This window comes from Macrobrachium nipponense, chromosome 16, assembly GCF_015104395.2.
Source record: "Macrobrachium nipponense isolate FS-2020 chromosome 16, ASM1510439v2, whole genome shotgun sequence".
In the NCBI taxonomy this organism is placed as follows: Eukaryota; Metazoa; Arthropoda; class Malacostraca; order Decapoda; family Palaemonidae; genus Macrobrachium; species Macrobrachium nipponense.
Window position 1 is genome coordinate 58,552,855 of NC_087209.1, and position 24,625 is coordinate 58,577,479.

At 38.0% G+C, this 24,625-nt stretch overlaps 2 protein-coding genes across 4 annotated transcripts in view; one reads left to right on the plus strand and one right to left on the minus strand.

The window, feature by feature from the left end:
- The first annotated feature begins 1,954 nt into the window (after positions 1–1,954).
- Positions 1,955–21,838, plus strand: LOC135195737 (zinc finger CCCH-type with G patch domain-containing protein-like). Of its 2 annotated transcripts, XM_064222183.1 has the most exons (11): positions 1,955–2,124; positions 2,814–2,959; positions 4,312–4,460; positions 4,728–4,973; positions 5,640–5,834; positions 6,388–6,530; positions 8,136–8,337; positions 8,879–9,052; positions 17,529–17,649; positions 18,862–19,032; positions 19,191–21,838. In XM_064222183.1, exons 3-11 carry the CDS (start codon positions 4,413–4,415, stop codon positions 19,514–19,516), a joined length of 1,626 nt encoding a protein of 541 aa, XP_064078253.1. In that variant the 5' UTR covers positions 1,955–2,124; positions 2,814–2,959; positions 4,312–4,412; the 3' UTR covers positions 19,517–21,838. The 2 variants fall into 2 exon arrangements, with proteins under 2 accessions (XP_064078253.1, XP_064078252.1); XM_064222182.1 differs by lacking the exon at positions 2,814–2,959.
- The window catches only part of LOC135195738 (centromere protein L-like), a 57,478-nt gene continuing 52,905 nt past the window's right edge, over positions 20,053–24,625 (minus strand). For both annotated transcript variants that reach the window (XM_064222184.1, XM_064222185.1), the window contains exon 11: positions 20,053–24,081. In XM_064222184.1, coding sequence (XP_064078254.1) covers positions 24,028–24,081 — 54 coding nt within the window. In that variant the 3' untranslated portion in view covers positions 20,053–24,027. The remainder of the gene's footprint in view (positions 24,082–24,625) is intronic.

A 24,625-nucleotide genomic window follows, 5' to 3' on the forward strand; every position in this document is an offset into this window, starting at 1 on the left:
GACCTCAGTCTGTTGTCCATTTATTATTAATTATATTATGGATAATCATCACGTAACAAACAAACTTAGAATACAGGATTTCAAAAGATTTGATATCATTTGAGATGTAAATATCACAGACACTACAAAGCCAATGCAAATGAAACTAAACAGGCTTCGTGTTGAGCAACAAGATTTATTCCTCCAAATCTGAATGAGAAATTCAAAGGTATGTGGACTCCATGATGAGCGATATCACAAATATGCAATATGCCCACCGCCTTAGAAACGGCACACGTCAAGGAACGTCTTGTTTTCAGTGATGAGGCCACATCTCATACGAATGGCAAAGTCACTAAGCATATTGTTCACATTTAGGGCGAAGAAAATCCCCATGCCACAGTTTTGAGCACGAGAGGGACTCGCCAGAAGTGAATGTGTTCTGAGCCATCTCCAAAAATCATCATGATGACCCGTTTTTCTTTGCGGGAAATGTGACCGGCTATATGTTTATCTGGAAAGGCTTCAGAACTAGCTAATGGATGAGCTCATTGCTAATGAACTTCATTTTTCATCCTGAACAATGACAATCTGCAAGGGAGATGGATCAGGCATGCTGGTGTTGAAAACAGTGTGCTGCTGAAATGACACCTTGCGATTTTTTTCCTGGGGCTCTGTGAAAGGACTGGTCTATGTTCCCCCTTCTTCCTGCAAACCTGGAGGAACTCCTGCAGAGAACCACTGTTACCCAACGTAATCCAAGACATACCGCTAGCATGTTTGGGAGGAGCTGGACTACCGACTTGACGTGTGCAATGTCTCGGGCGGTGGCGTTGCGCATAGTATTGAACTTTGGTGACATCGTCCATCATGGATGATGGAATCCACATACCTTTGAATTTCTCATTCACATTTGGAGGAATAAATCTTATGTTGCTCAATATTAAGCCTGTTTGGTTTCATTTGCATTGACTCTGGAGTTTCTGTGATAATGAAATCTCAAATGATATAAAATCTTACTTAAACACTGTATTTTACGTAGACGGGTAATTTGAGCAAATCATCCATTAGCACACTTAGGTGAAATGGCCTGCATTTAATTATAGAGAGATTTTAGACGAAGATGAGCCTGAATTCACATCAAGTGCAGTGCTAAAGTTGACATTCATTAAGTAATTATATTTCGTTTCGAAACGCATTGATATCATGAAAAAAAATTCAAATCATATTTGACAACGTAAAAGCATACGAAATGCAATGTTTTCACATTGGTCTTAATTTGGAAAGTTTGTCATTAAAGACCTATACACCTATTTGCATGTATACAAAATATGAACGTCCAAAAAACATATACGCATGCCTCCTTGTGTCCTATTACCTATCTTAGAGGGACGAGGTACGGTAAGTTATATCACATGCTGGCTAAACCCCTGATTGTCGTATTTGTCATGCCCTTGCTTTTTATTGCTTGTCCTCAACTGTCAGAAATAATTTAGATTTTCTAAGGGACATTTTACCTTTATTCCTGTCAACCTATAGCTAGGCCTATACTGACAATGTCACCATTGATCCCGGTACTACTCATGGCGCTAAGCTACGCGTGAATTTTCATTCTTCATGTGAAATTTAACGGGTGAATCTTATAATGCTGCGATTAATCATGTTCTACGTTTCAACTAATATTCGTACAGACTTTAGGGAAATAGTAATACCCAAAATAGGTTGTAAACAGCTTTAAAACTAAATACTATCGCCGGCCACCTCGACCGTAAACGTCACCCGAGACCTAATTAGCTTACCTTTCGTCCTTATTTTAACCTTATTTCGGCGTGGATTGGTCTTCTACTTCATCTATGGCACTTCTTTTACCTTATCGACTGCTTTTGAATTATGGAAATGGTCTTAAATATGCGTGAATTGAAGGAATTTGCGGGACACGACACCGACAACCGAACCGGAGCACCGTTTGTAAAGTCTGCCGTCGAACAATTGCAAGAAGAAGAAGAAGAAGAAGAGCAATTTGTAAACAACTTTCAGGAAATAGTTTGTTTTTGTATGTTAGATAATTCTTCAAAAGCTATTTTCGTTAATTGGTATAACCTTAACCATTAGAATTAAAATTATCCGGGATTCCACTCGAGAAAGGTAAGCTGAAGATCCGTCGACTCGATTGTGATTACAAGGCTCTCTAGACGTACCCTAGAGCTGCCTATGTTTTTATTTATTTAGGCTATATATTACTATATTTCTTTATTTTCATATGACTTTGTCACATAATTTAGCGAATTTTCTCGTAGAATTTTAGGTATATAAATCTCTCATATCCACGGCCGAGTCTGTTTTTAAAATCCTAGGTACATGTTTCTGGGTGGTTTTGATTTTGATAAATTTCACTTTGTCATTAGCCTAATAGGCCTATATTCGCCCACTTTCGTTAACATAATCGGCGACCACAGTGGGAAACTTAGGTTTATGGGTGTGGGAAACGTAACTGAGTATATTAGGGTAGGTTTTAGGGATGAACCTTAACCTAACCTAGGGCATTAGGCCTATGGCGTATCTGACAGGGGCCCCATACCCTAATCTGACATAGGACACCTGAGTCATGGAGAGCAGGCCTTATCTATTCCTTTGTAAACATAAATTGTAGTATTTTACTAAAATTTTTATCCTTTTGTTTATTTATATGAAAACAAAAAAGGAGCCAATTTTTATCCCCACTCAGCGAAGGTCTACTTAAGACGGGGAAAACAATGTTTTTACGGCATGTTAGATATTGCTTGTGTTTTACTTTCTGTATAGTGTACACCATAATATATATTAAGTACATACAGCAAATGACCGAGCAGCGACATAGCAGCCTCCAGTCCTGGAATGAGGCCATCTTCCCGAAAAATTACTTAAATTCTCTGCCTTGAGCATCAGTCAAGAGTTGTGGCCCATCCAGACAGCACACTGAGACCTCTACAGTACTCTCGAAGTGAGTGTTTTCTCGTAAATTACAAAATGATGGCATAATTCAAGTGCTTTTTCAGGAAGTGGCCTCGTTCCGAGAGAGGTGACTGCTCGGCCTTTTACCCTAAATCCAAAAATGTAAAACGGGTTAAGATTAGGCTTCAGTAAATTACATTGGAAAATTTAGACTTAGGAACTTGATATAGTCAAACTAACCGAACCCAGTTTTAGAGAGCACTCGCCTAATTCAGTGAAAGAGGCTTTTGCCAGTTGTTCCCTGTTATTTCATAAATTCAGTTTTAAAATTGGTATTTTTTTAGGTCTTGATGTGATTCTGGTAAAATTGTTATGTATTTCTATCGCAAATAGTACTTGGTTAACCAATTACAACCCTCCAGATCTAGCAGTGGTGACAAACCCCAATTAAAATCAAAGCTTTAGGGTCAGGTTAGACCCTAGAGGGGAGAAAGTGTCCTCCCATGTCAAGGACATTACTATTTCTACATAAGTACTATAGAGTAGGTAACCACACTATATATCATATGGAACTCAACATTCCAAATCATGTTTTGAAGGTTAGAAGTTAGATTAATGTAGGCTGCCATTCCTGTTTTTCACTCGTGGTGTGGTCTGACCCTTACCATCAGATACCAATACAGGGCATACTGTATTTGATAACTCAGTCATGTGAGACAAAACTGAATAGCCAGTTTGTCATTTGCAGATCCATATTTCACCACTTGATGTAATGATATCTATGCAAATTAAAACCCTTTGACTAGGCCTATTGTGAAATATGAAATAATAATAATAGTAATTGCTTGAGGATATTTCTCACACCCAAGGGGAAAAAAAAAAACTATTCGTTCTTGTGGAATGCTTGACAGAGATATCCTTTCATACTAATACATAAATTTCTAATAAGACAAATTTTTTACCTCTACAGATGTTCCTCATCTTACAATTAGTCTATGGATATTACAAAGTTAAGAGAATATGTTAGCTACTTGCATTTTGAATTTTTATTTCTTCCTGCACTTTTGATATACAATGCAATGGTTTCCTGATGCTGGGTGGTGACAGCAAGCCACAGCATCTACTCTTCAATTATTGCACAAATAACCTAAGTAAATATTGCAAGTGGTAAACAAACAATATTGTGTTGGAAATCAGAGTGCAGCTAATGAGGGGGTCTCCCCTCAGTAATCACTTCTTTCACAAATGATCCAGTGAAAAAATATAATTTAGAAACCATGAAATGGTGTTGCCAATAAAGATTACAAAATTGCAGTCTTTTGTAAGTTAATTGTGTGTATCAATGAGACTTTTTTTTTTTTTTCTTTAGAATTTAATATTCTTTTCTGTTTTTCTACCCAGATGTATCCACTTCTCAAAGGGGAGATGGTTTTTAGAAGTCATTTAATCCTAACAGAATGAATCCAAGTTAAGAGTTAAAAGAATACTATACTACAGTAGACATGTCAACTGAGGAGTTGTGTGCCTCTATAGAGGTGTACCAAACACAGGTGGGTTACTTCATTCTAATCTTTTTAGACTTAGATTTAGAGAGTCTTGTACAGATAGTACCAAGAGTCATTTGCTCACAAAGTTCTTTAAATAACTTTAATGTAAAAATGTTAGGAAGTCTAAACAAATACTTGAGCTGTATAAAAATCTGAAGCATTATAGAAATATGGTACTGTAGTTTTACTCATTCTTCAGTTTGAGATATCAAATTAGCATAATTGGATGATGTTACAGAAAATTAATTTTACTTCTCATGATGTTTTCAGCTGAAACAGATTGAAGAAGCCTTAGCTTGTGCTGGTGCAGAAGAAAAACAACAACTTTTGGAACTACAAGAAAATTTGCTGCAGCTCTTAGACCTAACACTTCAGCAGTTGAATCAACAGTCAAGTAATGAACCAGTACGAGATGAGCAAAGCAATACAAAAGAAGACGAGGAAATAAAGAATGGAAAGTGCAGCACATCTGCATCGGAAAACAATGATATTGACGACGAATTTGCATTGTTTCAGGTGACTGATGAAGTTAAAAATGTTCTGTATAAAATTTTGAAGGGATATGTTATGTCATGCACACAGACTATTCCTGTAAATATATATCTTATCAAAAAATTCTTTTCAAACAATTCTATTTAGAAAAACTGATAAGCATCAATCAAAGTGAAATACTGTACAAGGTACAATCTAAGCCTTTAGCCATAACACATCACAGCATAGTTCGCCCTGAAAGAGAACAGGCAAGAGAGTGCCTGTGACTTGATGTTAATCAAATTAGTTAGGAAGCATAATTTTTCCAATATTATCTGATAAGTTGAATGACTTTTACAGTATATACAAAATTGCAATATATTTAGTACATTGTACTCTCAGCAATAACTTACATTCTCAGGTCAGCAGTTATCCCAAATTCAAGAACTGTATAGGGTGTATAAGAAAAACAAAACTTTTCTTACTTTTTCTATTCATCAAATTCTTATAAAATAAAAAAAAAATTTTTGTTCTCAGTGGAGATACCTCAGTGAAATAGTTGTAATTATGTAATTTAAGATGTTTTGCAGTTTCTTTTTCAGAGATTATAGATTGTCTTCTTTTTTATTAAGAGATTCTGTGTACAGTATAATAATAGCACATGTATATAAAGTTTTTCTATTTACTTAATACTTTTCACTGTTTTTCCAGTCGGAAATAGCAGAACTCACAGGAGATGATGAAGAAAAGGAAACAAAATATTCCAAGCAATATATTGAGGGGTTGGAAGGGACTAAATGCCGATGTCCGTTTGTAGAGAAGTGGGGAGGACACTCGTATCACAATGCTCTCATTCTGAGTATTGTGAAGGAAGAGGATGGTAACATCGATTTGGATAGCCCTAAGGTACAATGGAAGCCTTCAGCCATAGTTAATTTTATTAGATTTAAGGATTCATTATAGTGAAAAAGTAGCTATTCTAGATAGATCCAGTATTATTAAAATATTAGTAAACCTTAATGTGGATTCATTATTGGCAAGAGAATGTGACTTTTAAAATATTTATAGATCATATCATTGTATGTAGACAGGAAATAGGACGTTGAGCACCATTTGGTTTGAAATATCATTTAATGCCTCTGGTAAGCTTATTTGTATTGAAGGTATTTAGTGTACAGCATTAATGCTCGAAACTTGCCATTTTTCTGGTCAGCATTATTTTATGTTGAGGCTTAACTTTGCAAGTTAAAAGGCTAGTGAATTTATTTTTGGTATGGGATAAAATATATGCTAAATACATGTAAACTAACTTACGACAGTAAACAATGCGTTTATATTTTTGGGTTGATCCTAATAAGATTAACCCAAAATACAAACTCCATGAACACAAATATGATGGTTTATATTTATGAAGCTCTTTTATTTTGTATCTTATGCAAAATCTCTGGGTTTTTCCTAGGTGCGGGTGTTATTTGTGCAGCCGATGAGTATGGAAATGTTGACGTGCCGCTTCTTTCTCTCTGGTCGCTGTAAATATTCAGAAGATGCCTGTCGATTTTCTCATGGCAAAATTGTAGAAGTTTCTGACATCCGAGAATACAGGTATGTATGTTCTGCACAAGGACACTTCATTTAATATAGAAATGAGATGAAGGCATACACAAATACAATACCCATTGTTTTACATGTTTTTTATTACTTATCAGAGAAGGGAAAAAGTGGATCATGCAAAATTGACTCAGACAGGTAGTGAATCACTATCAATTATATATTTGATAATGTTGCATTTCTCTTAGGGGTTACATATATACTCTCTCCAGCATACCTGTTTTTACTTCTTTGTAACAGTGCCAAGATCTGTAGATGTTTAGTTTATTTTTGCCTTGTTAAAGAGATCACTTTCATAAGGTATTGTGGGTTATAGGTTTATGCTTGAAGTCCTTACATGAACATCACCATTTGTAAGATGGCCTTCTTTAATTGTTCTTTTTAAGACAAAGATCATTCAACACAAAGAATCCTAGAGAACGTTTGCAAACAATTTCCCTAGATGGAACTTCCAACCCAGCTGGTGCAGTCACATGGGACTTTGTCCTTTTAATGTGTTGTGGAATGTACATTTAATCACAAAAGTCACTATTTTTCCTCTGAGAATATCTCTTCAGAAAGTCTTTCCCTATATGTGCTGTTTCAATGAAGCAAGCATATTTTCTGTCACAGGAGATGGTAGACACTAAGATTCCATGAGTAAATCATATATTATATGATAAAAACAAGTATAGATGAAATGTGTATTAAAATTAGGACAGCCCAAGCTGTTGATCATAATTCACAAATAAAAAAAAAAAAAAAAAAAAAAAGAGAATAAAGGAATCATTGTGAACATTTCCTACTCATTAATTAATTAATTCCCAAACTGTTATGTGTGATATGAGGAACTTTATCCCTTATTTTAAGAACCATTAGTTTCACTGAGATTACAACAATTTAGGAGTAGACTTTGTCAAATTGTAATCCATCCCTTAAATCGGGAGAATGTGTGTACTGCATCTAGTAACCCTTAAATAAGGGTTAGTACCTGGTATGGTGGTTAGTGTTGTGGCATGCCGTTCAGATGTCGCAGGTGCGTGTCTCCCCCAGGGCGATGAAAAATCACTGGCTGTATCATGATCAGTTACTGCTGCATTGTGGTTTCTGCAGTAGGAGGTTAAAACCAACATTATTTGAAGCTTGAATTTCAAGTCAGCGGCCCCTGTGTGTTTGTTCCATGTGAATAGGTTTCATGTACTGCAATAATAATATTAATAGTAGCAAACTGCATATCTGATTTTGATTCACTGTACATATTTTAATAATTTTTATAATTCTGGGGATATTAAGTATGGTTTGTATGCTTACAAGATGTATTTGGAAAATTTCCTGTTTATCCAGAGAGTAATTTTTTAAGCTTTGATGACCCTTGTCATTTCAGAACAACTGTTATCATTATTAATACATAGTCTGATTAGACAACTGCATTGCAGTACCAGATAACACTCTGCAGTCAGTCAAATAAATATTGATTCATGTTTGTATGGAAGATTGTGAAAATATGGCATTTTTAATTATGTGCAGTATCTTTTGGTTTATTAAGTGTTATATGCAAATAAATGACATATTTTGTGAAATTATTTTACATCCATTTGCATCACATAATTTTTGTTATAGCGAGCCAGTGTATGAAGACCTACAGCCTGGAAGCAGGGTTTTAGTCCAGTATAGTGAGGACTTATGGGCAGCTGCAACAATTCAGGACATTTTGGAAGACAGATCAGCATTTTGTGTGAAGTATGACAAGAGCAAGAAAGTAGCAGAGGTGCAAGCAATGCAGATGATACCCTTGATTTGCGACGATGGGGCAGACAGTGAGGTCGGGCTACCAATCATCTATTTAGCAGTCTTGCCATAGAAGTGCCTGAAGCACTTCAGTGTAAATGTTTTGTCTCTCAAATCTTAAATCTTTATGGATACATACTGGATACATACTTATTTATGAAAATTTTATTAGTCTAAAAACAATCTCCTGGGCAGATTTTTAGACCAAGCTACAGATTTTTTGGTAATTGTACATTAGTTTCTAAACTAATTTTTATGCCAAAATATTGCACAGTAATGTTCATGAAGAAAAAATCAGCAAAAAATGAGGGCAATTGGTACTTTGTTACCATATGCTATGAGAGAAAGTTATGTCCTATATGCTGGAGCCTAACTTCTCAACTCATTAAATTTAGTTCAGTGGTAATTTTAATCATTGCCAATACAGGAATGTTCATGTTTAGTTTTAACATAAGACCTGGCTTCATACCTACCAGTTACGTCTGTAACACTAAATTTATCATAGTATTCAGTTTATTTATGTTCTGTTTAACATGAATTGCAATTTTATAAACCTTAGACTTTCAATTTTTCAGGAAGCTGATTCTGGAAAAGAGGGGAACCAAGACGAGAGTTCGATCAAATCTGGTAATGAAGAAATGACGGATGAAGATGACAGTGACGACGAAAGAAGTGTCTTTGTCCCTACAAACACTTGGTTTCAGTGTTCACTCACTCAGCGCCTTGGAGACTGGGAAAAGTACACAACAGTAAGTAGTCATACACTTGGTACTGTAAATTATGTTGTATGTAGATTTTTTTATTCAGTTAGTTTGTTGTGTGTGAAGTTCCAATTCGTAGTTACAGTGTAATATGTTAAAGCCATTTTATTATATTTTGAAAATGCAATCCATAGCTGGTAGGTCTTTTAAATTGAAAGCTGGTGATCACAGACTTAGTAAGAAGTTTGACTGTAGGATGTTACAGAAATTCATTCAGTATGAAATATGGTTCTGAAAATTATGCCAGTAAACTATCTCCTTTTAGGTAGTTACTACCAGCAGAGTACATCATGTGGCAAATTGGGAATTACTGAAGGGCTTTTGCATCCTCTTGTAGATTTTCACTTTGTTATCAGTCCCAGCTCCCTTTCATGTATTTCTTTCTACCCTGTTTTATCCTCATCCTGTAGCCCATGGACTGTAAATGACAGTTTAAGTTATCCTGACTTTGAAACATCATCCACAGGTTTTCATCACGTCAGAATGAAGGGATTACGTACTCATCAGTTCTAAGTTATTATTTTATATTTTAAAGAATTATGCTCAAAGAAAATCAATAATAATGAAGGATGTGTTGAGGGTTATATAGGTGAATACTTACACTTTCACAGAAACGTTGTCCTGGTAAAAAGGAAAGGGTATCATAGCTATGTTCATGTTTAGATATTTATTGGTGTGGTGGATTATCAGCCTTCCAAACATGTTAGGCCTAAAGAGCTATCAGTGACTAATCATACTGATATCTCAAGGGAGGTAGTGTAGTCAAGTGTCCCATCATAGAATAGATTAAAATATAGGATTTAGGCCAAAGGCAAAGCGCTGGGACCTGTGAGGCCATTCAGCACTGAAATTGAAACAGACAGAAAGTGGTTTGAAAGGTCTAACAGGAGGAAAACCTCACAGTTACTATGAATAAATTGTTAGGAGAGGGTAGACAGGAAGGTGGAAAAATGGGGGACTCGCAAGTTTATGTTTTCTCTTTGATTCCTCGTAAGGAGCAACATTTGTAGTATGCCTGTGGTGTAGTATCGATGGTACCGAAAGGGGGTTTTCCACCTTTCTCTTTTTGTCTCTCCATTAATTTTCGTTCAAGAAGGAAAAGCCTTACTTGTTAACCTGTGGCTACAATAAATTATTTACGTATATGAATTTTAGCCAAGAAATCCCATTGTGTGACCCTTTTCTGTTTTACCCTTTCAGTTAAGATAAAATACATACTCCACTCAAATTAATTGCTGTAATTAATGCAATTTATAATTTTGTAATTACCATAACACCAAGTCTATCTGTTAACTAGTTCTGAGCAAATTGTGTGAAATTTCAATTGAATTGGTTGGAAGAATTAGGTTGTTAAGCTTTGAAATACACTTATAAAAGTTGGAGCAGACTGACTGATGCATCAGTTTCTTGGAGCAAGGTTTAGTGCAAGCTCTACTTTGTGTTTTCATAAATGTTGATGGTAATTTTTCAGGAAGTTATTGCAGTTTATTGTAATAGGTCGTATAATGTATAGTACTGACCAAATTGAGTAATTCATACAATCAACTTACCTGTCAGATATATACATAGCTAAGACTCCGTCGTCCCCCCCGACAGAAATTCAAATTTCGCGGCACACGCTGCAGGTAGGTCAGGTGATCTACCGTCCTGCCCTGGGTGGCAGGATTAGGAACCATTCCTGTTTTCTATCATATTTTTTCTGTCGCTTGGAATGTAAACAACGTTTGCAGTTCCTCCTGACTTGATTTTTGGATTTCATCGCCATCGATCTTCTGGGCTATCTTTTGCAGGGAAGTACTGGATCTTTGGTTCGGCATACGCATATTAATTTGTTTTGATAACTTTGGCTTCGAAAATTTCGAAGAATTGTTTACGTGTAACTACCGAACTTTTCGGTAGACAATCACTAGTTTGCAAGAAGGAAAATTTTAATATTTATTCATAATAACGTGTAGTAAATGTTAGAATTGATTGAGCTAACTTCCTTCTTGACGATGTAAGGAAAGAATAGTTACGCTTCCTTTAGAAGTTTATATAGCTCTCGTACTAACGAGCAGTTAGAGCATTAACATTACTAGTAGTGTGGTATCACATCTCTTCTTACTTCACAGAATCTTCAAATTCATATTGCAATTTGAAGACAAAGGAAGGTAGCTCTAAATACGAGCTATTGAAAGGTAAGAAGTGATTTTACTGTTAGTGCAGTGGAGGGTGCGTTCTGTTCGGCTCTGTTTCGCTCCCAGGCCTAGACCTCTTCCAAGCTCACATACCCAGAGGAGAAGGAAAGTCGAAAGCCTTACGGAGGTTATGGAGAATCCCCACCGATCAGGCGTCCCCTCGGCAGGATCTGTAGATCGTCCAGACTGCCAAGTTCGCCATTGGAAAGGCGTCCTAATTAGTAGATGGGTGCGTTCGATCGGCTCTGTCTCGCTCTCAGGCCTAGACCTCTTCCAAACTCACAAGCCCAGAGGAGAAGGAAGTCGAAAGCCTTACGGAGGTATGGAGAATCCCCACCGATCGGGCGTTCCCTCGGCGGGATCTGTAATACGTCCCAGACTGCCAGGGATAGCCATTGCAAAGGCAGCCTTTAAAAAGTGCGTCTGTCTTCCGTTTCTTCATCTTACATCCGAAAAGACGAAGAATGTACATGTTACAAGTTCGGACGATCTGGCTCGTTCTCTGAATAAGAGAACACTGACTCACTGAGCGAGAGGCTGAGAGCCAGCCAGCAAGCTAGCGCGAGCCACGTTCCAACAGCCAGCAGCGAGCCGCGTTCCAACAGACTAGCGCGAGCCGCGTTCCATCAGACTAGCGCGAGCCTCGTTCATACAGATAAACGCGAGCGCGTTCCAGCAACTGAGTGAGAGCCCTACGTTCCAGAACTTTTTCTTGGCGCAAGGCGCCCCTTCAAAGAGAAAACAGGCGGCTTAACTAAGGAGCCTTATAGTAGAATGGCAATCAGAAGGATGCTTCCATTGAACGTTTTTCGGCAAGAGGCTCGTATAACAAGACTAGAGGCGCTCGGATCTATTAGGGCGCACGGGACCTTCCACGCAAGCGGAACGTTCCAGGAGCGAGTCTCCTTTCTAGCGTGCGGAACATTCCAGGCGCGCGGAACTATCCAGACGCTAGGCGCTAGGAGCAAGGATCCAGACGCCAGGCGTCAGAAGATTTCAAAAATCTTCATTAGAGAGAGAGGTCAGTCGCGAGACTCCTCTTTGAATTTTAACTTGAACAACTTTCCCCTGGCAAATGTGCAAGATGTCGCACAGGCGGCCGTTGCTTTTGTCAGAAGGATTCTGATACTAAGAGAAGCCCCTTTTCATTATTCAGAAGACTCCTTTGTTAGGCAGTTCCTCTCAATGCGGACTCTCTCCTTCATCCATGCTCTTCCCTCGTTTTGATGAGGAGGCAAGAGCTTGGGAGTTTTTCTTAATAAGATCTCATCGATGTTTGGGTATGATGGCGGATAGAAAATATCTACTTCCTTTTCCGTAAACCCTAGTGATGAAACAGGAATCCTGTCTCTTCCGCGATTTATGAAGAAATCACGAAGATTTAAAGAGTTCCTTGATTAACTTCGTTCCTTAAGGATATATATATGTGTATATATATATATATATATATATATAATATATATATATATATATATATATATATATATATATATATATATGTATATATATACTCTTTCTATCGTTCTATTAACGAAAAGAACGAAGATAGTAGAAGGTAGTAGAGTTTCTGCTGTATGAGAATACGATACGGTCAATTCATAAACACATACCGTAGTTACTTCTTCTTTTCTGTGCAACTCAATTACAAGTATCCTTCTACGTCTTTCCTAGGAAGGACTACGCTTAAAGGGATTGTTAAGACTACACCTACTTAGCTTCTAGATTTATCGAAGTCTTGTTTCGCTTAAATATGCTTTAATAAGAACTTCCTGAAGTTCGATAATAAAATTTTATTAAATTCCTTTATTAATTGGAGTAGCTGGCAACTCTGGAAGAGTAAGCGGGGACTGCTTTCGCTGAGAGCCTGAGACCAACGCAGTAACGCCATATGCCAAGTTACTGTCAGTACCATGTAGGTGTCAGTCATGAGCGGTCGGGCGAATCTCTCTCTCTCCTGCGGGAGGGAATACTTTCCGTATCTCTCCCCTACAATCGCGGTCTTAACCTCGGATTGAGGGGATAATTAAGCTAACATAAATAAATATTGTATGCCTTTTGCTAAGAAGCTTTCAATAAGAGAGATAGTACAACCTTTCAATGCGGTTTACCGTAGGTAACATTATTAAAGGATTCTATCGCAGCAGAACATTATATTATGTAATGCTCTCAGGCTTACGAAAGCATAGCTTATTAGAGTACCTGCTCAGAAGAAGATGGATGAGTCGGATGGGAAACATTCTCTTTGGGACAGAACTTGTTTCCCTGAATGGACTATACTACGTATATAAAGTTTTTTCCTACTAAGAACGGAATTAACATGTGAAAGGATGTCGGTACCATAAAGGCACAGCTGTTCTGGCACATAACATAAAAAGAATTAGAAGAAAGCGCCAGTCTGGCGCAACGCGCCAGAAGTACCAACCTGGCGCAATGCTCCAGAAGCGCCAGCCTGGCGCAAAAATTTGCGCCAGAAGCGCCAGCCTGGCGCAGTGAGCCAAGAGCACCATCCAAGATTTTCTCGTTTTAGCGAGTTATTAACCTAGGAGTCCAGTAGACTCTCGGACACCAAGCTCGGTAACGGCAAGATTCGTTCCTGATTTCGTTACCCATTTAATCACTTAGGCCATTTCCACGACACTCTCATATCGCATAGAGCATCGAGAATCTCTTTTTACGCTCCTATTCGCGTTAACAAAGAGATCCTTCTCGATCGACGATAATAACTGTTAACATGTTTAACATTTATTGGGAAGAGTTGTGGGAGAAGACGAACAGGCTTCCTATAGACTGCTTCCTTTTCCTACTTCTCCCCCGATTGAAGATGACGTGGGAAAAGCTTCAAGGAAGATTATCTTGCCAGTACAAGAGCAACTGGCCTCTTTGGTGGGAGTGTTAGCGCCTCGTAGGAAGGACGTTGCGCTTCCAATCAAGAAGTCTCGTCCTCTCTCCCCTGCGAAGCGAGAGGCGTCATGCAGACGTGAAGCTTCCAAACATATCGCAGAGGCTTCGGTTTCGAGAGCGAGATCGGGAGAATCTTACGGAAGACACGTAACGCCAGAGAGACGTGGAGACGTCGTCAAGACATGAATAGTCATTTAAAGCTGCTTTTAGACGCGAGGCTCCAACCAAAATTTTGGCGCCAGTTAGGACGCCTTTTGAGAGCGAAGCGTCTTCCAGGCGCGAGGCGTCATCCAGACGTCAGCAGCCACACAAACGGGAGGCGTCAGCCAGGACGCTTGGCTGACTAGAGCGTCATCCAAGCGGGAAGCGTCATCCATTTATGGAGAGAAGCCTGGGCTGTTGGCGCCTTCCAGGACTATTAAAGCGGGGAAGAGGAAGGAATATCATTCCCTTAGCCCCTCTCCTTTTAGGAGTTTGTCTCCTCCAGAGGAAAGACGTACTGAATTAGCAACGGAGACTCATCTAGACCCCGAGTTAGAAGTAAACTCGGAGGAGGAGTTTCAAGGAAGAGAAGGACTGTCGAACTATAATGTTTTGACAGCCTTGCTTCTAGAGGAGTATGGAGACGACTTGACTCCTGCCTCTCCTCCTTCTCCGCGCTCTCTTTCTCGAGTGCAAAGACGAAGAAATCTTCGTTTTTTTTCTTAGAATGAAAGCCCGCCATTTGAAGAAGGTGTTAGTTAGAACGGTCTTCTGCATGCCTCCAGCGAGACTAGCTGGTAAAAGAGGCATTTGATATCAGACGGGAGAGAATAGGGGTATTTCTCTTCCGTCTACGTCAGAAGCGGACTTTTCGACCTTAGTTGACGCTTCACGTAGACAAGGTTTGAACTCTGCCCGTATAACTTGGGGCATTTCAGAACTGGACCATCTCCTCAAGGGACTCTTTCATGTATTGGAAGTTTTCAACTTCTTAGATTGGTCCCTTGGGGTGATGTCCAAGAAAGCCCATGATTCTGAAGGACTCGAACCAGAAGTCCTTCTGTGTATTTTTGTCTTGTATAGACAAAGCGGATCAGGATGGCTCGGTTGAGATCTCCTCTTTGTTTGGAGCAGGTCTTCTTAAAAAGAGGACAGTATATAGTGTCTTTTTAACCAAAGCGGTCTCCCACGCTCAGAGGGCAGCGCTCGTACTCGCCTTTGTCTGACTTTTTTGTTCCCTTCTCAGTAGTGAAGGACATTTCTCGTTCATTAACTGAGAAGGCGACTCAAGACCTTTCTGACACAGTCAGTAAGGAAGAAGAAACCTGCAGACAGCCCCAAGAACACTGTCATTGTCTGATGAGAGAGAGACCGGGCCTACAACCTGACACAGATGCGCTAGATGCGAACATATAGGACAGATAAGAGTGTCCGATGTGGACATTGCCAGACATCCTCGAGACTCTACCAAGCTCGAAGCTCCGGCAAGTGGGGAGGAGCCACCCAGGCGCGAGGCGCCAGGCAGGCGCGAGGTACCAGCCAGCGGCGAAGCTCCAGGCAGGCGCAAGGCGCCACTCCAACCGGGGCGCGAGACGCCAGCCAGGCGCGAAGCTCCAGGCAGGCACAAAGCGCCAACCTGGCGCGAAACGCCAGCCAGGCGCGAGGCGCCAGGCAGGCACAAAGCGGCCAACCTGCGCGAGACGCCAGCCAGGCGCGAGGTGCCAGCCAGCCGCGAGGTGCCAGCCAGCGCGAAGCTCCAGGCAGGCGCAAGGCGCCACTCCAACCAGGAGCTAGACGCCAGCCAGGCGCAAGGCGCCAGGCAGACACAAAGCGCCAGCCAGGCGCGAGGCGCCAGCCAGGCGCGAGGCGCGAGGCGCCAGCCAGGCGCGAGCAGCCAGCCAGGCGCAAGCCAGGCTCTAGGCGCGAATCTCCAGCTAAGACGCGAAGCGTCATCCAGATGCGAGGCGCCAGTCAAGCGAAAGGTACCAGACAAGCGCTAGGCGCCAACCAAGAGCGAAGCACCAGCCAGGCGCGAGGTTCCTGCCAGGCTTCAGGCTTCAGTCGGGTGAGATCCATTTCAAGAAAGCCCTGGTCTTCTTTGAAACATGGAGATCTCCTAAGCACTTCATTAGTGACTTGATTCCTTCAAACAGCTGAGAATTAAAAGCGCAGGAAGTGCGCGCTTTTGCAAATTCTTGTTCTTTACATAACAATATGTCATATAAGACATATTAGCTGTGTTGTACGGTAGAGGCAACTCTGTGTTGACTTCTCATTACACAAAGGATGTCAAGTTAACCTACGAGAGATCCTTCTCTTTTGGTTTATACGTTTCTGCGGTACGACGTTACTGGGATAAGGAGCCGACACTGATCCTTAACTTTGAGTTAAAGTTTTTTAACTTAGTGAAATTATTGGGGTTTTTGAAAGGAGTGTGGGGATAACTCTTTCCAATTTGAGCGCGAACCCTCGTGTTAGGATCAGGTGATCGGGATCGGTGTTGCGCTCCTTCATAAGGTGTATTGTCATATAAGTGGATCAGCACCCATTGACAAAGTCCTTTCAGGCTCTGCCGAGTAAGTGGATAAGACCCCTTCGGCAGACCCACAAGAACTCTTGGCCATAGATCACATATCTCGCTAAAGTTTCTTGAGGTGATGCAGACTACTGGGCAAACACCCACGAAGTCTACCACCTATCAGGTAGGAACCAAGGTTTTATTTATACCTACAACATATGTTGTTTACCTGTCTATTCCATATAGTAGCTGTCTCTTACCCTCCACCGAAGGGTGCCAATCAGCTATGTATATATCTGACAGGTAAGTTGATTGTATGAAAATGATATTGTTATGATACAATACAGTTTCATACATACTTACCTGGCAGATATATACGATTAGGGCCCACCCAGCCTCCCCGCAAGGAGACAGGTGGAAGAGAAAAAAATATGATAGAAAACAGGAATGGTTCCTAATCCTGCCACCCAGGGCAGGACGGTAGATCACCTGACCTACCTGCAGCGTGTGCCGCGAAATTTGAATTTCTGTCGGGGACGACGGAGTCTTAGCTATGTATATATCTGCCAGGTAAGTATGTATGAAACTTTATTGTATCATAACAATATCATTTTGTATTGGAGGAACACATTAGAGGTACCCTTTACACTTCCTCAATTGAGTTCTTTTTGTAATTTTGCATTCTTCGTCCTTTGTGACAAAGCCTCGTTCTCTCTTCTGAGTTTTGGTAACATTTTGCTCTTAGGCTCACCAATGTTTGGAGATGTTTGCATGTCCTGCTCCCTATTCCGGGGTCAAAGGGTTCAGTAAATTTTTAATTGCATTGATTTACATAAATGTATCATATTTTGTCTGTTTTCCACTAACTAAAAAGTATTATTTCTAGGGTATTGGCTCTAAGCTAATGCAGAAAATGGGATACATCGTGGGCACAGGCTTAGGCCCATCTGGAGAGGGAAGAGTAGAACCTGTGGTGGCTTATGTATACCCACAAGGAGTCTCTCTAGGTAGAGTGAATATTTATGTATTGTTATTGTTTTATTAAGTCGAGTAAATTTATAATTTTCATGAATACATATAATAAAGTCCAGACACCACTCTACTTATGAACTTTCTACTTACAAATATTCAGTTACAGACAAACGGGATTGCAAATTAAAATTGGTAAGTTCAGATTTTGTTTTGTGTGCCTATTCTGTACATACAGTAGTGTATGTACAATGTATTGTTTTGATTTTATATCATACTGTATTTAAATAGGCATGAAGAGTACAGACCTCAGGTTTGTTAATAATGAAAAATACAAATTGATTAAAAATTTTGTCATTTCAACATACAAACAGCCTTCTGGAAGGTAACTTGTTTGTAAGTAGGGTGGTGTCTGTAGTTGGGGGTTTCTTATGTGCTGAACCTTGTATACATTATTGATTGCATTTGCTCTTAATTTACTAGTTAAATGGAGCAGAGGTTTACAATGTGTAAGTGGTAAGTATTCCCAAGTGAAGGAGATACATGTCCTTACTGAGTCTGTTCATATTGGTTGTGTATCGTTGAGTATGTCAGTGTTCTTTGCTTTTCCTCAGTTTATTAGTCCAGTATATAATGTGATTACAAATTAGTGTGATGTCAGTTCAGTTAATGTGAATTTTAATAGAGGTTGAATTTACTCTTAGTCATGATTATTTATTCAGTTATTCATCTGGTAATTTTATATTAATAACAACAGTATTATTACTATGATCACTTTCTTCTGAGCAATTGTCACTACAGCATTGCTAATGTTTCTGTAAAATTATTTTTCTTTACTACAATTCAAATGTAAATGAACATGGCCAAAATGTAAGCATCCTGTGCTGTGCAAAAAATAATGAACATTCATGAAACCATACAAGTGAACAAATTTTCACTAAAGGAGAATCAATAAGCAATGCAAGGGGTAAAAAGGTTACAAACATCTCAGGAAATTGAAAAAACTTAGAATAAAGAACTCAATTACAGAAACTTGAATTTAGTAGACAAATCCAAGCTTCATAATAAAAATGAGATTTGAGGGCCTTGTCAAACTTGAGGGATCTCTGTTTTTTACAAAATATTGTTCATATATCTCTGTTTTGAGCTGAAGTGTAGGGCTGTGTTTTATTTAATGTCATACTTACATTTTTAGGCATAATTTCTTTTTTTTTGGAATAAAAGCATTGCCTTGCTTGCTCGCCTAACAGATCGCTGTATGGAGCTGAGAGAGGCATCAAATGGAGAAGAGTTATTACAAGTGGAGAAAAGGCTGGAGAGGGAAAAAAGAAAGGAGGAAGCGAAATCTGCACAAGCAGCAGAAAGACTGCGAAAATCTACCTCAGTATTTGACATAATCAACAAGAAATTGAGTGGAAAGGGTAAGCATTGAATACTAATTGTAATGCCACAAATTGAGAATGTTTTGTATTGACTGAAAATGCAGAATGTAATCTTATGTGCTTGGATGCTTCATCACAGCTTACCATCCACATGTTTAGAATAGCTTAATACAATTTATTTTCCTTTACTTTTCCAGCTACGGGTAATGAAGATGATAGTGATGATGAATTCCAACAAAGACCTGTTATGAATGTGAGCAAATCAGTTTTACAGAAAGACACAACTAAAGACTTGAACAGAAAGAATTACCAACTTGGTGAAAACATTAAGCAGTTACAAAGAGAAATCAGTAAAATTGAAGAATCAAGGGATCGACACACAGGAAATACTGCTACACTAAATGCTATAGAGACAAAGCTACAAGGTAAAAAAATAGACCTCCATAAAATGCAGGAAGCCGAAAGAAAAGTTCAAGGAGAGCAAAGATATAGAAAAGATAAAAGAAAATTTTGTGTCTTCTGAAAAGAGTGGTCCTTGGAGTGTAGTGTATACTTTAATATTATTTGTTTTCTTATTGTAAATTAATCCATAATGAACTCTATCACTCAGATACAACAAGGTATATCCGGTAAAGCTCATTTTTATAAATACTTCTTCCACATATACGACTCATGGCCTACTTAGCCAATTGCTTCAGTTCAAATCGATATCTACAAACGTATTTGAATTGAGAAAAGTCTGCTGACAGCATAACAGTTACCCTACCACTTACACATTTCCTTTTCAATAAATACCACCATTTTTACTTTTCAACAACTTAGATAAGTATGAACATGAAGGTTCACGTTCTCTTTTGTCTTTGTTGGACGTTGACAAATGCTATAACTAACCTCAAATGCAATTTCTTTGATGGTGCTGTCATTTTCTGTGATAACGAAAAATTATGATGCAAAGTTAAACTTATAAAAATTAAGTAAAAGTGTTCCTTATGTATAAAATTAGAAGTCAAGGGTATTAAGGGAAACTGGCTCATGGTAGGATAATATACAAATGCCCAGTAACTGTTGGGTTTACATGTTTTCTTTTCATACAGTGGGAGTTATGGAGTGCAGTATGCTTTCCATATAAATTATCCAGCATGACAAGAACAAGAAAGGGGGTTGAGAGCAAGCAGCCAAAAGGCACAAAAAATGGACACCACAAAATCGACATACTTTCAGCTAAACGAATAAGTTTGGCTTGCAATCCGAATTATCATAATCCACTTAGACCATTAGTGTACAGCAACAGTTTTCAAGCCCTAAATACAATGTAATAAATCTAACACAATATTAAACAAAACAATCTGAAAAAACTAAATTACAAAAAGTATATACAAATAAAAATAACACAAATATTTGGTACTTGCCATAGTCTGTGTCCAATCCAGAAATTATCAACAAATCCTCCTTGGGAGGCATGCTCACAGTAAGGGGGAAAAAATAATACAATCACAGTTACACTTTGGTACTACTTCCAAAAAGAACAATGCAGTAGTTTGAAGTTCACTGGGAGATTAAGAACACCAAGGTTCTTATGAAATGGTTCAGCGTGGTATTGTAAGAGACTGGGAGCTGCAGGGTATCAGTCTTATGACTGCCTGATGCTACACTTAAAATTGTGAAAGAAATGCCTGCTAAGTATGCATTTTTCAAAAGTTCAGTTATCAGAGATGTTACATACAATTTCTGATCATACTGAAAGAAGTGTAACTAAGGAATTTTGTGAAGTAAATATAGTAAGACAAAAAATTATATTCAAGGAATTGTTTTCACAGGCCCAGTGCATTGAAACATCAACCACAGTGATGTACTGAACATCAAGAGTAAGGACTCAAATAACCCGAGAATGTGTGAAATGGCTAGTAAATAAAACCCCAAATGATTACCAATGCACTCATTCCGAGTAGGTTGCCAGGAGGGAATGTAACCCCCTATGGAAGTAGGAAATTACCCATGGGGGATTTGTCACCTTCTGTGTTAGCAGCAACTCATTTTAAAGGTGTTTACTTAGTTGCTTGCTTTGAACTGAAGCCTTAGGCTGTGTATGGCACTAGTATGTTCATAATTAAGTCACTTGAGTTCTTGTAAAAAAAAATCAGTTCATTGAATGAAAAGGAACTCATATGTTAGAATTTTATTACTGGACATTATAGACATCCAATGCCATCTAATGAGGTAGTGATATTATTAATATCAAAGACTTAGAATATTTGCAGAGAAAAGTCCCTGTAAAGATTCTAAAAAAGGGGGCATAATTTTAGCATGTATGTTTTTATGCTAAACATTAATAGAATTTCTGTGTTGACATCTTTGATTCAAACTTCAGCCATTGCCAAAAGGTGAAAGCTTGGTATAATAGATTTCAATGATAAATCACAAAATTTTCAAACAAATACCTTGATTTATCCTTAGTTTAGAGGTAGGGTTAGATCACGCCCGCAGCACCGTAATCATAAGTTATTTGGTTATGCAAGTACAATTATTTGTTTACCTGGAACCAGCCTGTATGTATCCCTGCAAGACATGTTTATGTGTTAACCTACTTGGGCTAAACTGGACTTGGAATTTTAATTAGCCTAAACTTAACCATGAAGCATAGAATTACAATGGGCAAGTAAAGGGTTAGGTGAGTGACCAAGGGATTTTTATGCCTTCAAGACTGGAGTATTGTAACTTTTGCCAATAGTAGAGACCTTTAGTTTGATTGTCAGGTTGAATTATCCATGAAAATTAGCCACACTTCTGATGCATAAGGTATGGAAGCTTGTGTATAATTACCCAATTAAATCATTTCACAACCCAATTGATATTTCCTTTCTACCATAAAATACTCTAACTCCTAGTCTCTTGTTTGTGGGTAGGAACATCAGAGTAACTAGTAACATGAATTTTCAATTTCTGGAATGATTTAATTGTTCCAGTCATATTAGCTAAAGCTTTCTATGACTTACTAGTCTTATTTTTCTCTGCTTGAGCTATCGGGCTTGATATTTAGTTTGTACGTATGGTGTTTTTACGTTGCTGATGAGCATGGTATGACCTTGATTATGACATTGATTGCCCTTAGGACAAGTAGACATGAATTAGCAAAATAGACCTATGATAAATTTGGCCCAAAGTGTTGGACCTGATCTTAGCAAAAAGACAGTTCTTGAGCCATAAAGGTTTGAAGTCATTCCTCCCTTAACAAGGCATCTTTGGAAGGCAGGAAATTAACTGACCGTAAAATGACAAACAGGTAACAAGGACTATGATCAAGGATACCTTCATGAAATATCTGGCATGTAAAGAAGTGGAATTCTGAAATCATATGAACATGACAGATAACAAAGTCATTTTCAGCACAAACAGGAAATTCTGGAAAATATGGTATAATTTTCCATCATGATGCCAAGTAAAAAACTGCAAATCAACAGTAAAAACTGCCAAGGTTATACGTATTCATAGAAATAAATGGCCAGAATAGCCATAAATAATGTGTTTGGATGTGCTCTACACTGCCAAACAAGAAATATAAAATGGGAAATAAAGGAAACTGGATTTGAACCTACTCTCATTAGGGCATCAATTTATTAAATTATCTAGTACCACAACTGCCAGGTCACTATGTTGAACTAGAGCACCAGAATCACTGCAAACCCACTGGGTAGACATTGACAGGAACCAGTTCATTTCACATAGAAATGTTTTCTTGTAAAAACTCAAGCACAGTACCTTTTAGTTGGCAACTACTTTGTGTCCTGCCCTGGTGGTCTGATACTTGGAACTTAAAAAAGACTAAAGACTCAGGTGAAAGATGACTAGACACTAAATAAAGAATGTGATGAATAAAAAGTCATACAGAAAAACACCTAAAAAAAAGGCTACAGCACTATTAATAGACAATGACACTATAACATACATTTTAGAAAGGTTGATATAAAAAAAATGTGATTATTCAGTATCATAGAAGCAGCAGGTCTTTTAAGATAAACAAGCAGCACCTCTGCTCAGAAAATGTGGGAAGGGATCTAAAAACTAGTCCGGTCTCTAAACACGAGTATGATGTTAGACAAAATCTAAGATTCTGAAGACAAGTGACATCTTAAACAGACATAACATATATGATTCTGACACGTTAGACATAATATCTGTGATTCCGAAGACATGTCAGGCAGACATTAAATCTATGATTCTGAACACAATTAACATGTTAGACATAAATAACATACATGACAATAAAAAATAAAAGGATACAAGAACAACATGACAGCATCAACAGAATTAATTAAAAGACGAACACTTACATAAAGTACAGCAGAAAACTGAGTAACTGTTAAAGTTTGAAACATGTATAAAGAAAAATTTAGTGTAAAAAAAATGGTCAGTGAAATAAAAACATGAACAGTGTCAATTCAGGCATACTGAAAAGGAATTCCCAGACCAATACAATTACTTCAATTTGCTTTTAGTTTTTAATGGGATAAGTGTTATAAAAGAATACAAACTCATACATATCACGCCTATGAGACAGATCAATTAAAAAGATTCCATAAAAGACTGCAAGCTATTATCTTAACAACACTAATAGATCTCTTTTGGAAATAAAAGACAGGGCAACAAGCATAATAAAACTAACTTTGCTTTAAATACCAAAGAAAAAACAATGACCTATAGATTAAGGTCATATTCAAAATCTGATATAAAAGCATAGCTGACCTGAATGGAAGAAATAAAATGGCAAAAAAAAAATAAAGAAAATCAAAGCTAAAATGTATACATGGAAACCATGTTAACCAAGTAAAAAACAGAATGGAATGTATTTTGAAATAACTGTATAAATTTCTGGACTAAAATGAAAATTATGCAGCCCCCATCCACCATTTCCAGAATTGGCAAATACATATAGTGTCATTTGTGAATTAGAACATCTAGACAGTTGTATATGTACACAAAGAGAAGGTTATAAAATAAATTACGCCCTGTCATACATAAGAACTATATTTTCTGGATTCAAATGCTGTTGTTATTCACTGATACAGAGAGCTCTCCATTCACCTCAGACGTCTGAAAGAAATATACACATACACATTTCATTTTTATGTCTGCAGCTATATTTGTATTGTGTCCAATCCTAAAATTTGTTCATTCAAATGCTGGATTATAAAGTTATAAACTGTGAACAAACATATTTTTAATGCTTCCATAGCATATGTAACATAACTACTGGAAGATTCAATAAGTTCTCATATTCAAACTGCTAGACATAGTTGAGCTGATCTTAACTTCGAGTCATTTTTGCTTTAAAGGTCCTTTTATATCATATTTATGGATGGGATCCTTCAAGTGCAGGACTCCTTACTGCTTTTGTATGAGCTGTTGTTGATTGACCTCAAATAACAAAATGGTGTCAAAGCAAATAAACTAGTCAACTACATATATATATGTACCTTGGTGGTAAACTAACTGAAAATAAGTCACCCAACAAGACCCAAAATTCATGCATTTCTATAAATATTATCTCACAAAGAACTTAAAAAATATAAAAACATGATTACAGCATTCCCAAAAAAATTTTGAATGCCAACACTAAACACACACCTACACACGG

Excerpts from the sequence above, each read along its gene's own strand:
- LOC135195737 (XM_064222183.1), top strand. The coding sequence starts at position 4,413 with ATGTCAACTGAGGAGTTGTGTGCCTCTATAGAGGTGTACCAAACACAG. Across the intron at positions 4,461-4,727 it reads TAGAGGTGTACCAAACACAG|CTGAAACAGATTGAAGAAGC; the intron begins GTGGGTTACTTC and ends TGATGTTTTCAG. Across the intron at positions 19,033-19,190 it reads CAAGAAATTGAGTGGAAAGG|CTACGGGTAATGAAGATGAT; the intron begins GTAAGCATTGAA and ends TTACTTTTCCAG.